We start from the raw sequence: 12,748 nt of genomic DNA, 5'->3' as shown, positions 1-12,748 counted from the left end.
GAATGTGCAAACTCCACACGGACAGTGACCCAGAGCCAGGATCGAACCTGGGACCTCAGCGCTGTGAGGCAGCAGGGCTAACTAACCCACTGAGCCACGGTGCTGCCCTCAATCCACTTCCAATTATAGTGCTCTTAACCAACCTTCCTTCCTAAAGGATTTCTGAAAAAGTAACAACAGGCTTTCTGACATCAACTTGGTATGTCAGTAAAAAGAATTCAATTTGTCTTGACTAAGTTACTAGGCTACAGTGGAACAGGTAACCGTCAGGTTTCCAACTGATGACAAGAGTCCAGAATTTTGACAGTTAATTATTTGACTTTGTTGAAAAGAATCTTAGCCAAAGAGTTTAGATTTAAGACTTCAATGTTTTGTCCCAAATAACTTTGTACATTTAAAGGAAGTCATCCACGATTAGCTAACTATTCCCAGCTTTTCAGCCCAAATAGGGAATTAGGATGTTAATTTGTTGCCCAAAAGCACAGATATTAATGAAAATAAAGTAAACTAGCTTTTCATATTCAGTTACATAGCCACCCCCACAGAAAACACTTTCTTACCTGGGCAAGAGCCTGGATGCTGGTGTTAATATCACCACTTGCCACCTGCGACACAACAAAATTGATAGTAGAGTCAGTGCTGCCATGTATCTCATCAAAATGTGGAGAAACTGAACGATTTCTGAAAACATTTAAGGAAATTAAAAAAGTTTAAAACTTGACATCAAAAGAGTCATGTCGCACATGAACCTCAAAATAAAATTGCAGTTACCAACATGCTTAACATTCAGCCTGCTACTTCTGGCTGCCACCTGCACGAATCATTTGTTCCCTGTGGGTTAATGTAGAAGATGCTTTAAATTTAGTGCTGATAGTTATGCCAATGGAACCAAAAAGGCACCAAGGGGCCTGCCTCTCGAAGAGGTTTTCATATTTTAGCATTAATTTCCTAACAATTTTCAGTGATGTCCAATGAAACGTGAAAAGCAGCAGCATGAAGAAACCACTATCAAATTATACCGCATCACCAACAGCAAGGTGCTGGCTGTTATACAACTTACTTTTAATTAAATGACTTAGAAAATGGACAGGTTTAGAGGAGTTTGCTGCCACTGACTTGGTAAAGTGCCCCATGTTGGTAATGATACTGAGCATGCAATTCGTTAACAGACTCAGCAGCATACAAGAATTGATTTAGCAGACTAAGATGGAAAGACCACATTACTAGAGCAGTACATAACTACAGCTGTGAAAATTGGAAGGAATTTAGTTGTTAAGATCCTTGCGCTCCAATTCTTACTTTATCCATACAGAGTAGGATTATAATTTAATATATATTGGGAAATCACATGCAAAGTATACACAAAATGGCACTGTTTCCATTTCAATTTCCAGTCAAGGGAAACAAATGGTTAAATTCTGCACAATCTCTGGTTTTCACCACACATTTTAATGCATCATCTTCATTTCATCCTCCTGGGAAAGATGAAAAGATGCATGTTATGGTGAATTAGCTTTATTTTGAGACAGGGAAAACAATTTGCAGTCAGATAATTTTGCTATGTGCCAAATATTAATGGACTTAATAACATTCAGTCACAAGCACACTATGCCAAAATAACGACATGCCAGGGCTAAAAAGTCAATCATAGCCATAGATGAAAACAGTTCAGACATTGTCTACATTATAACACAATTGGGAGTTAATCTGTGAATGAAAGACTTTAATGTTCCAGTTTTTCCCATTTCCCTATCTACGGTTTTGATCATTTGACCTTGGAAAAATAGCTGCTTGCCAACTTGGGTGTAAACCTCTAGACCGTGCAGTTAAATAGAAATTGAACAGCAGTAAATGGGAGGTGATGCACATTGATAAAGTAAAACTGTAACATTGCCTACATGTTAGCAACTAAGCAAAATGAAGTAGAACAACGTACAAGAGTACAGGCACCAACAAAATGTGAAACATTGCTTTTTCTTTCAAAGGAGCTTTTAATTCCTTTCAATACATCAGTGACTTACTTTGGTTCTGGAATGGAAACTGGCTCATAAAGCTCATCAAGTTTGTGCTGCACCAGATCGGGCAATTCGCATCCGCCAGTATTATTGTCATTTTCAATTTCATCGAGATCCAACTGGAATTCTCTTGGAATCATGGGAGCAGACTCAGATGTGGAATGAGAATTATTGGAGCGTGCTTGACTGCAAAAATAATTAAAAGAGTGATAAGAATCATTCAATATTTTTCTTTACAATGGGAAACACGTCCAATCCTTCGAAATGGTACACATCTTAAGCTTTGAAACCGATTTGGAATATAGTTCATTTATTTTATTAAATTTCTTCTATTCTATTTCACCTGCCCCCATCTCCCACTCAATGTTCGCACTGAGCGATGGTTCAACAAGCTCAGATTCTTTACTGGTCCCTTGACCCAAGAGGTAGTTTTTAGCGATTTCCTTCAGCAAGTGTATGAATGAATGAAATTAAATGAATGAATGAAATGAAATGAAAATCACTTATTGTCACAAGTATACTTCAAATGAAGTTAGTGAAAAGCCCCTAGTCGCCACATTCCGACGCCTGTTCGGGGAGGCTGTTACGGGAATTGAACCATGCTGCTGGCCTGCCTTGGTCTGCTTTCAAAGCCAGCGATTTAGCCCCGTGCTAAACAGCCCCAGAAATGTGGACAGAAATCAGGAGCAAATCCATCAGCCAATTTTTCTACTCCCTCTGCTCGGGACATGGAAGCAAATTTTAGCACTCAAACACCCTGGCTGAGACCAACAAGCAAACCTGGTTGATACAACTTGGTTACACACTCCCTCTAATCATCACCATGATATTGACTAAATGCAAGCCATTTTAAATGTTAAGAAATCCAATAAGTGCATTTCATGGACTGCCTTGTGTTTAAAGATGTTTTTGAAGCAAACGTTAAATCTGTCAAAGCGGTTTTAAATACTGTGCACTACAGCTGAACGGAATTACACCAGACTGTGCATTTGCTTTTTCTTCAGCATTTAGTGTTTATGTGCACCAACATATCAAAACAAATTTAACAACTGAAAGTTTCTGGGAAATACAAGCTACTTTCTTTCCTTTGTAACCTACAAAATTTAGAAAGTGTCAGAATAATTGTAAATTAAAGTTGGTATGCTTGTTTAATAGCAGTGCACAGTCAACCTACAACCAAGAACAGGTTTTACTTACATTCTATAGGTTCGATACATTATTCTTTCCAAGGAAATGCCGTGAAAGAAGTCAGAAGACAGATTTAGACAAGCACAATTATAAAAGCAACAGACAAGCACAAAAACAAATATGTTAAGCAAAGGAAACACTATCCTACCCTTAACACATTGATTCGCGGTATCTGCTTCATTGCAGTTAATAAACCAGGCCTGCCTCTTAGAAGAGTTCAACATTTCTACTTTTCCTCGTGAATAAATTCCTCAGAACATTAAGTGTAAAGCTTACAAAAGTAATCCTAAACAGAAAGGTTTCTCATAGAATCCAGAGGAAAGCTACTTTAACAGAGAGAAACAGAAAGAAATAAAAGCACATGGCATTAACTGGATCTTGAGTGACTACATGGCTATAAACCACTCGACAAGCTTGACTGAACGGAAAACAGACAGAATTCTTTTTAAAATTGATCAAAGTTATACATGCCTCTAATATTGATTGAGGTACAGGTACAGCATCTCTAAACGAGCAACTTCAGGACAGTCCAGGCCAGATTTTGAATCTTGCTGGTTTTCGGGTTGGGTGGTTTGCATCAGGCATATGGAGTATTCAGAGTATGCTTTTCAAGTAAGGATTTCATAGGGCAGTTTTGAAAGAAACAGAGACAATGCTGTTAAGATGTTCCAGGGCCTGGATTCAAGGTGGGTTAAAGCCCAGTAGGAGTTACTTGAGAGGTGCGGGGTCCAGAAGCCGTCAGGTTAGTTATGTGGACAGATATGGGGTTAAATGGTCCGGTTAAAAGGTCATGGGTCTTTGCCCCATTTGAAGAGTTTGAGCGCAAGGTAGGCTTCTTGTAGGAGACATAATTGGAGGGTTAATGATCAGACTAAGTTGAGGAAGGGATGGGTGGGGCAGGTGTTTCACTCTAATTTTGTTTTGAGATCAACAGGAGGATGGCCTCCACAGCAGCCAGTATTTTGACAGACCCTGAGGGGGTGACGTTATGGTGAGTGGGGTGTTGCTGGGTGCGCCAGTGGTTTAGTGAATATAGGCACCAAATTAGGACAACATTGACTTTAACAAGGTGTTGGCAGCCATCCCCGAACTTCACATCAGTTGATTATGGGGGATTTCAATTGGGTATTAGATCAGAGGATGGACTGGTCAAGTCCCAGGGTTTGTGGGGACTTCTGGGATAGCGAAGGAGTTAGCAGTGTTCGTGGAATAAATTAGGGCGGAGGTCCGAGGTTTATTCATCTAAGGGAGAGGGAGTTTTCCTTTCACGCGCACTGGGTCCATGCAAAATAGACTTCTTTGCAGTGGTAAAAGCATTACTCTCGGGGGTAGTGGGGGCTGGGTACTTGGCGATTGCAACATTTGACCATGCTCCACATTATAAGGATGTGCGATTGGAGATGGGCTGAGCCCAGCGCTGCGGTGGAGGTTAGATGCGTTGCTTCTTGCAAATAAGGGATTTTGTGAAAGGGTAGCTCTGGCCATTTGCAACTACATAGGTTTTAATCAGAGTGTGCTGGTCCTGCCTTCCATGTTCTGGAAAGCGTTGAAGGTGGTAGTCAGAGGGGAGGTAAACTCATACAGAGCCCACAGGGATAAGGCTGGCAGGGCAGAATGGCAGAGATTGGTTAGGTCAAATTTGGATTGACAGTACTCCACCGCACCCAAGGCGGAGTTGTTAGCGGAGAAAAAAAGAGGCTGCAAATGCAGTTTGAGCTTCAATTGACAGGGAAGGCAGCGAACCAACTTCGCCACTCGCGAGGGGCATTTTATGAGCACAGGAATAATGCCAGTCGTTTATTGGCTCAACAGCTCAGGCGGTAGACCGAAGGATTAAGAGGAGGGCGGTCGCTGGAGGGAGACTTGGGGATGGATCAGTTTTTGGATGGGTCGATCTTCCCGGTGAGAGGGTGAAGAGGCAGGGGTTGGAGGAGGTTATGATTATATCGGTTCCATGCAACAGGGAGAGACACTGTACCAGATGATTTTCCAGTGGAATTCTACAAGCATTTCACAGACTTGTTGAATCATACTAACTGGGGATGTTCAAGGATTCTCTGCCGGGGGTGGGGGGATGTAACCGGCCACATTGACGCAGGCGTCGATCCCCCGATCCCAAAAAAGGACAAGGATCCCGTAAGAGTGTGGATCTTACAGGCCTATTTCACTGTTGAATACAGATGCAAAGGTATTGGGGGCGATTCGCCAATCGCAGGACGTTGTTTCACGAAGGTGCGAACAGGCCCCGCCGCGTCCTATTCAGTGCCAGAAAAGGGGGTTACACCTGGGACACATGTGGAACCCCCCCACCCCACCCAGCGGGCAGGTGCCATGGCGTGGGTCCCAGTGTCCCCACCTTGTGATAATGTTGCGTTCAGGTGTGCGTCCTGCCACTGTCCGCCTAACCCAGAGGTTCATTCTCCCCACCCCCAAGGGCAAGACAGCTCACAATCAGAGGGAGCATACAAGAACCGGAGGGGGATATCACCTGAGCTGCACCCCCTTTACCGTCTACGAGCAAAGAGCACTGGACCTTGCTGGGGGAGCCGCCAGACGGGCGATAGCGCCGTGCTAGGTCGGAGGCGAAACTCCAAGTGAGAATCCACTGTATGCATGCAGTCCTTCAGCCCATTAGTACCCCCTCCCAAACCCCACCGCCTGACACTGCACCACCCCCACAGTCCACACCCTCACCCCACCGCCTGACACAGCACCACCCCCACAGTCCACACCCCACCGCCTGACACAGCACCACCCCCAGTCCACACCCCACCGCCTGACACAGCACCACCCCCAGTCCACACCCTCACACCCCACCGCCTGACACTGCACCACCCCCACAATCCACACCCTCACACCCCACCGCCTGACACAGCACCACCCCCAGTCCACACCCTCACACCCCACCGCCTGACACTGCACCATGCCCACAGTCCACATCCTCACACCCCACCGCCTGACACTGCACCAACCCCACAGGCCACACCCTCACACCCCACCGCCTGACACTGCACCAGCCCACAGTCCACCCTCTCACACCGCCCCCTCCACCCCCTCACATACAGCCCCGCGTGTCTAACGGAACGTGCCTTAGTGTTCTCCAGGGTCACACGAGCACCGCCGTGGAACTGCTCGGTCACCCCACCGCCATCCAGCTCCAACCTCTTCTGGCCACAGGGACGCACGGGACAGAGGGGAAGGATCACAGGCAGGAGGGCCATCCTCGGAGGCCGGGCCATTGAGGCGTGACGCACAGAGGACAGACAGAGACGTCAGGACGGACAGTAATGACTCATATGACAGTGAGACGGACGAGGAGGGAACAGCAAGCCAGGACAGTGACGCACAAAGGACATTGCGACATTCGAGGCACAGGGGCACAGCACCTGGCATTGGCCGTGGTCTCAATGCACCGGGCCAAGGTTCCAGCCAGGAGACCCCAGAGCTGGGGACAGACTAGGACCTGGCGGCCGCGGCACTGCTGTCACCCACCAACTCAGCCATCGCAGATACACTCACCTCGGTTGGGCAAGTAAGTGATGAGGTTTCTGGTTCACAGGACTGGTGCACACCACACAGCCGAACCGGTACAGCAGGTGGAGGTTGGAGCAGCCGAGGGACTGGACGGTCGGAGGGCACCCAGCTGCTGCCCAGACGGCTCCCGGGTTCCTGGGCATTCCAGGCCCACCCACAGACCCGATGCATTTGCAACCCCAGGGACCGGGCAACGGGATGACGGCTGTCTTCCGGCAATTGCAGACGCAGCTGGAGGAGTCCACCCGCGTCCACGAGCAGGGAGTGGTGCCGGTCATGGCTGCAACACAGGCCGACACCGCACGGGTGGCGTCCGCGATGGAGGAAATGGGGGAAAACAGTTCCGGCCATGGGTCAGGTTCTTCAGGGTGTGGGGCTTAGTGTGCACACGTCATCCGTGGGCCATGACAGGGCTGCCCACTCACAGGCAGCCATGCTCCAGAGCCACATGGACATTGTCGCCGCGCTCCGGAGTCTGGTCCAGTCTCAGCAGGCCATCGCTGAGAGCATCGGCGGCCTTGTCCATGTGATGGATGGCGTCGCACAGACCCAGCGGGAGGTAGCGCTGTCCTTGATAGGGATGTCGCACTCCCTCAGCTCCATCGCAGGGAACGATCAGACCCTGGTAGATTCCCAGCGGGCCTCCAGGACTGGCAGCGCCAGGTGTCAGTGGTGCAACGGGGCTTGCCTCCACGCGCACCACCGTCCCTCAGAGAGGCCCGTGGGCCAACGGGCTCCCCGAGGGAGCTGGTGGTTCCGGTTACCACATCAAGGGAGGGACCGGAGCACTCTCACTCCCCCCATCCTGTCCCTTGTGCACCTGGTGAGCAGCGGGCAGAGGGTGGCATCACGCCATCCAGCACGCACGGCGAGCAGCCTGGCCCATCCAGGCCGGGCCGCTCCAGGAAGCGCGCACCGACGGGGAGCCACGTCAAAGGGCATGATTCTCAGCAGTCCGCCTCCACTCCTGATGTACCGTCTGGGGGAAACACCTAGACAGTGGTAGGGCCCTCAAGGCAAAAAGGTTAGACACGTAGTAAGTTGGCACGGGTGCAGGGCACAGATTAGTTATAGGGGCTAGGGCACGTGTCTTTCAATGTCACAATTAAAGTTGTTACATGAAACCTACATGTGTCGGTCCTATTTCCGGTGCCTGCGGGGGACGTGAAGGTGCCCGGTGACAATGGTGTTCGAGAATCATTGCAAGGGTGAGGGTGGGAGTGTCCCCCCAAACACCAAACACGCCGTCGTCCTCAGTGCTCCGACGCCCGCTATCCCACATGGAGATGTGATGGAGTGTCCATGACGTATAGAGGGGACACTGAGGTGGTGGTGTTCAGATATGGCCATGAGTCAGACATTCAGTAGCAATCTGTAGCTCACAGCTCACCACAGTGCGGGTTGTCATCACCCAACACGGCACTGTTCATACGCGCTTACGGAAGGAAAAGTGTACCGACAGTAACGAGGTGCTGCAGGTGCAGTATTCCTTGAGTGGTGCCGTGTGGGAGGGTTGTGCGATGGTGCGGGAGGTGGGTGAGGCGGGTGCTGGGTGGTGCCAGTGTGCGCGGTCAATGGTGCGAGTGCCCTGAACAACGATGCCTTCCCCCTAGTGTGCGAATAGTGAGGCAATCAATGCATCGCGTGCTCGCTGTCCCAAACGGTGGCGTCGTGCAGCCTCACGGCCATATCCCACACCCCGGTGGTGTCTGTGCCCTGCTGCCCTCCCATCCTCCCCCAAGGGGCTGGTTTAGCACAGGGCTAAATCACTGGCTTTGAAAGCAGACCAAGGCAGGCCAGCAGCACGGTTCAATTCCCGTACCGCCCCCCCCACCCCCGAACAGGCGCCAGAATGTGGCGACTAGGGGCTTTTCACAGTAACTTCATTTGAAGCCGACTTGTGACAATAAGCAATTTATTTCATTTCATTTCCTCCTCGTGTTCAGAGTCGATGCCCGAATCAGGCTCACCTGCTTCTTCCTCCTCCATTACATTGCCCCGCTGTTGGGCAATGTTGTGCAATACGCAACAGGCAACAGCGATTCTTCCGGCCCTGTGGGGTCGGACTGTAGAGCCCCTCCGGAGCGTTCCAGGCACCGGAACCTCATTTTAAGGAGGCCAAAGCACTTCTTCACTACACACCCTGGTTGCTGTATGGGCCTCATTGCAGTGGATCTCCGCGTTGGTCTGTGGCCTCCGTATGTGCATCATCAGCCACGACTGCAACGGATAACCCCTATCGCCCAGCAACCAGCCCTTCCTCCGGGGAGCGGGGGGGGGACCCTCGAAAATTGCAGGGATTTAGGACTGCGCCAGTATAAAGGCATCATGCACGCCTCCCGGGTACTGTGCGCACACATGCATTATTCTCATCCCCTGGTCGCATACCACCTGCCTGTTCATCGAATATGTCTCCTTCCTGTTCAGGAAAACGTCCCTGTCCCGCGTTGGTGCACGCAAGTTGACGTGCACCCAATCCACGACGCCCTGTACCATCGGGATGCCAGCCACTGAGGCGAATTGCCTCAGTCTGGTGAGTGTGGTCCTCCGGGAAACTGATGTATCGTCCCGAGACGGCATAAAGGCCGTCGGTGACTGCCCGGATGCACCGAGGCCTGACTGACTCCACAAAGGTCCCCGTTCGGTGACTGGAAGGAGCCGGTCGCGAAAAAGTTCAGGGCGACAGTCACAGTCACTCTCACTGGGATGGCATGTCCATTCAGGGCGACCGTCACTCTCACTGGGATGGCATGTCCTCCCCCAGTTCCACGTGGTTCCAGGTGCGCCATTAGGTGGCATATATGGCCGACCGTTTCACAGCTCAATCAGTCTCCTCCTGCATGCCGCTTCCGTTAGGTCCTCGAAGGAATTGCAGCCCCTGTACACATGGTGACGCATGGGACGCCTCCGCTGCCTTGGCACGACCACCTGCTCGTGCTCATCCCCTGGTGCCCCATCAGGATCGGAGTCGTCACCCTCTTTCTGGCCGACGTGGAGGTGATTTGCACCCTCCGCCTCCTCTTGGACCTGTCGGGCGTGACGGCCTGCAGCAGAAGTGCCTGGCACGGGGCCCTCCGCAGCCACTCCCTCTGCTGTATCCACCTCTGCAGCACCCTCTCCAAGCTGCAATGCTCGCCCGCGATGAATGCCAATCTGCATGGCTGCCACTACGGCGGCGAACATCTATGGCTGCTGTGAATACATCATGAACTTTGGGGGGGGGGGGGGAAGGAGAGGCAACAAAATGTGTTAGGAGAGCGCTTTGGCACATAGGCAGCCAGGGCCCTTTCGATGAATGGGTGCCCTGGTGCCTGGTCACTGTTCATTCAGGCACGCACCGTGCCAGCTGCTCACAGTATCCGTTTCCCGCACAGTTCAACCCGTCCCTCCTCATCGCAGCGCCAGCAGACACAGCCTTCATCATGCCCTTGAATTGGAAGGGTGTCCTCGCCACCTTCCTGCCACGGCACTCCAGCTGGGGGTCACCCATCCGGGCCGGAGAATAGCGGGGGGCTGGGAGAATCGCCTCTACTACCTGTTTGGTAGATTCTCCAGCATGTGCGGCGCCGACCTCGATGACACAGTTCTCGACAGTTGGGAGAATGGCAGAACAGAGTCAGACCGGCGTCACGTGAAAAACTGGTGTGCACAGCGATTCTCCCAGACGGCGCGGCATGGGAGAATCGCCCCCATTGGAGGGATGCCTGCCAGAGGTGCTCGGAGGTCGAAACAGGGTTCGTCAGGGGCTGACAGTTGTCAACCAACATCAGGAGACTTTTAAAGGTGGTCCTGCTACCCTCTATGGGGCAGATGCCCGAGATAATCATAAGAACATAACTAGGAACAGGAGTAGGCCATCTGGCCCCTCGAGCCTGCTCCGCCATTTAATGAGATCATGGCTGATCTTTGTGGACTCAGCTCCACTCTCCGGCCCGTACACCATATCCCCGAATCCCTTTATTCTTTAGAAAGGCATCTATCTTTTTCTTAAAAACGTTTAAAGAAGGAGCCTCAACTGCTTCACTGGGCAAGGAATTCCAGAGATTCACAACCCTTTGGGTGAAGAAGTTCCTCCTACACTCCGTCCTAAATCTACCTCCCCTTATTTTGAGGCTATGCCCCTTAGTTCTGCTTTCCCCGACCAGTGGAAACAACCTGCCCACATCTATCATCTCCATGGATGCGGAGAAGGCGTTTGATCAGGTGGAGTGGAGGTACTCTTAGAGATCTTGAACCAACATTTATCTCCTGGGTGACACTGTTCTACAGTACCCCTACTGCTAGTGTATGGAAAAATGCAGTGAGTTCAGGGTATTTCTGGTTATATAGGAGGCACGAGGCAAGGATGGCCACTGTCCCAGTTGTTGTTCGCGCTAGCTATTGAGCCATTGACCATCGCGCTTAGATCGTCAGGGGAGTGGTATTTTGGGGGAGGGGGTGACTAGGGTGTTCTTTAGGCGGACAATTGAGTAAATGCTGGGGCATTGGGACAATGAGTAAATTTGAGGCGTTGGACAGGCTTTTAACTAATGGTTGAGAGTTTGGAGAATGGGAAGGACAGTGGAGTTGAGGCCATGATAGGATCAACCATGATTGCATTGAATGCAGGAGCAGGCTTGAAAGGCTAAATTATGTTCCAAGAATGAACTATTCTGCCTAATTCCACTTTCCAGCTCTTGGTCTGTAGTCCTGTGGGTAACAGCACCTCACACACAAATCTGATGTTCTTGATTAATATGGGGATGTCCTCATTAGGGGATCAGGGGTTATGGGAAAAAGGCAGGAGAATGGGGATGAGGAACATCCCCATGGCAGAGAAGACTCCATGGGCCGAATTAAGACCAGTTTTGCTTGGATAGAGGTGCCACTTAAGGTCTCTGCATAGTGGAGGGACTTGGCAGAGTTCCTGAGATTGGAAAAGATTGAGTATGCCTTGAGGGTCAGAGGAAGGGTTCTATTCCAGGTGGAAGCCATTCCATCACCTTCTTTAAGGATCTGTTAATGGCCAGCAGCGTTTGGGGGGGGCGGGGGTTGCTACTTTTACTTTGTTAAAATAAAAAATTGTTTATGCGTTTTTGTATGTGAGGCTTTGGCAATGTGTCTCCAATTTCTGTTTGCTTCCGAAATACTGCTGTGCTGAACACAGAGATCCAAGCAGAGAGAAAGCTTTGGACCTCCCCAGAGACTTACAAAAAAATCAAAATATCCCCTGTGGCTCAGTTGATGACACTCACACCTCTGAATCAGAATGGATTCAAGTCCCACAAAAAGAGATAGAAAACAAAACCTAGGTCGACACTTCAATGAATTACCGAAGGACTACTGTACTTTGCCCAATGCTATATTTTCAGTAGACAAACTTCTCGGGTGAGCATAAAAGATCCTAAGACACTATTTTGAAGACCAGCAAGGGAATGTGCCCATACCAATTCTTATCCTTCAGTCACCATCGTCCGAAGATAGGTCAACAAGGTCTACAATAATAATCCAGCTTCTTCTCTGGCGATGTCACTTGACCTGATATTTGTCTATAGAAAGAATCATGGTCCTGCCTCCCTTGTGCATTCAGACGTAAAGGACATGGTATGTTTGACTTCAGTGGAATATCTTGATTTTTGTTCCAGTATTTTTGCCTCAGCTTCAGGTGTAATCAGCCAGAATGCAACATATATTGCAGGCAGCTTGAAAAATTGTTTCCAGTTCCCAAGTTGTATGCATTATGGCCATCACAAATCAAATAGATAAAAATGCCTCATTTTCTTGTCACACCCTACTTGTATGAACAGATGCGTTTTTTGTTTAGTCAGATAAATAAGATCCAGAGCACATTACAGCCTTGGTTCAGACATGGACAAGACCTTAATAGCAAAGACAAGAGTGGCTGACCTTCACAGCAAGGCAACATTTGGTTGAATGCAGTACCAAACTGAAGTGGCTAAAGTCTTATTTGGCACACAGGAAGATGGGATACTAATTATCCAGAACATTGCTGGAATTTCCCCAGCAGTTGT

The 12,748-nt window shown here is 49.7% G+C and overlaps 1 protein-coding gene across 4 annotated transcripts in view; it reads right to left on the bottom strand.

Annotated features, from left to right (window-relative positions):
* ckap5 (cytoskeleton associated protein 5) overlaps nucleotides 1-12,748 on the bottom strand; it is a 188,275-nt gene that overhangs the window by 31,237 nt on the left and 144,290 nt on the right. For 3 of the 4 annotated variants that reach the window (XM_072466631.1, XM_072466633.1, XM_072466632.1), the window contains exons 34-36: nucleotides 3,213-3,236; nucleotides 2,022-2,201; nucleotides 561-681 (exon numbers count right to left, since the gene is read on the bottom strand). In XM_072466631.1, the coding sequence (XP_072322732.1) occupies nucleotides 561-681; nucleotides 2,022-2,201; nucleotides 3,213-3,236 (325 nt within the window). The remainder of the gene's footprint in view (nucleotides 1-560; nucleotides 682-2,021; nucleotides 2,202-3,212; nucleotides 3,237-12,748) is intronic. The other variant, XM_072466634.1, reaches the window with a different exon arrangement.

The sequence above is a fragment of the Scyliorhinus torazame genome, chromosome 10 (genome assembly GCF_047496885.1).
Source record: "Scyliorhinus torazame isolate Kashiwa2021f chromosome 10, sScyTor2.1, whole genome shotgun sequence".
NCBI classification, from domain to species: Eukaryota; Metazoa; Chordata; class Chondrichthyes; order Carcharhiniformes; family Scyliorhinidae; genus Scyliorhinus; species Scyliorhinus torazame.
Note: the sequence above shows the minus strand (reverse complement) of the source record. Positions and strands in the feature narration are given on the sequence as shown.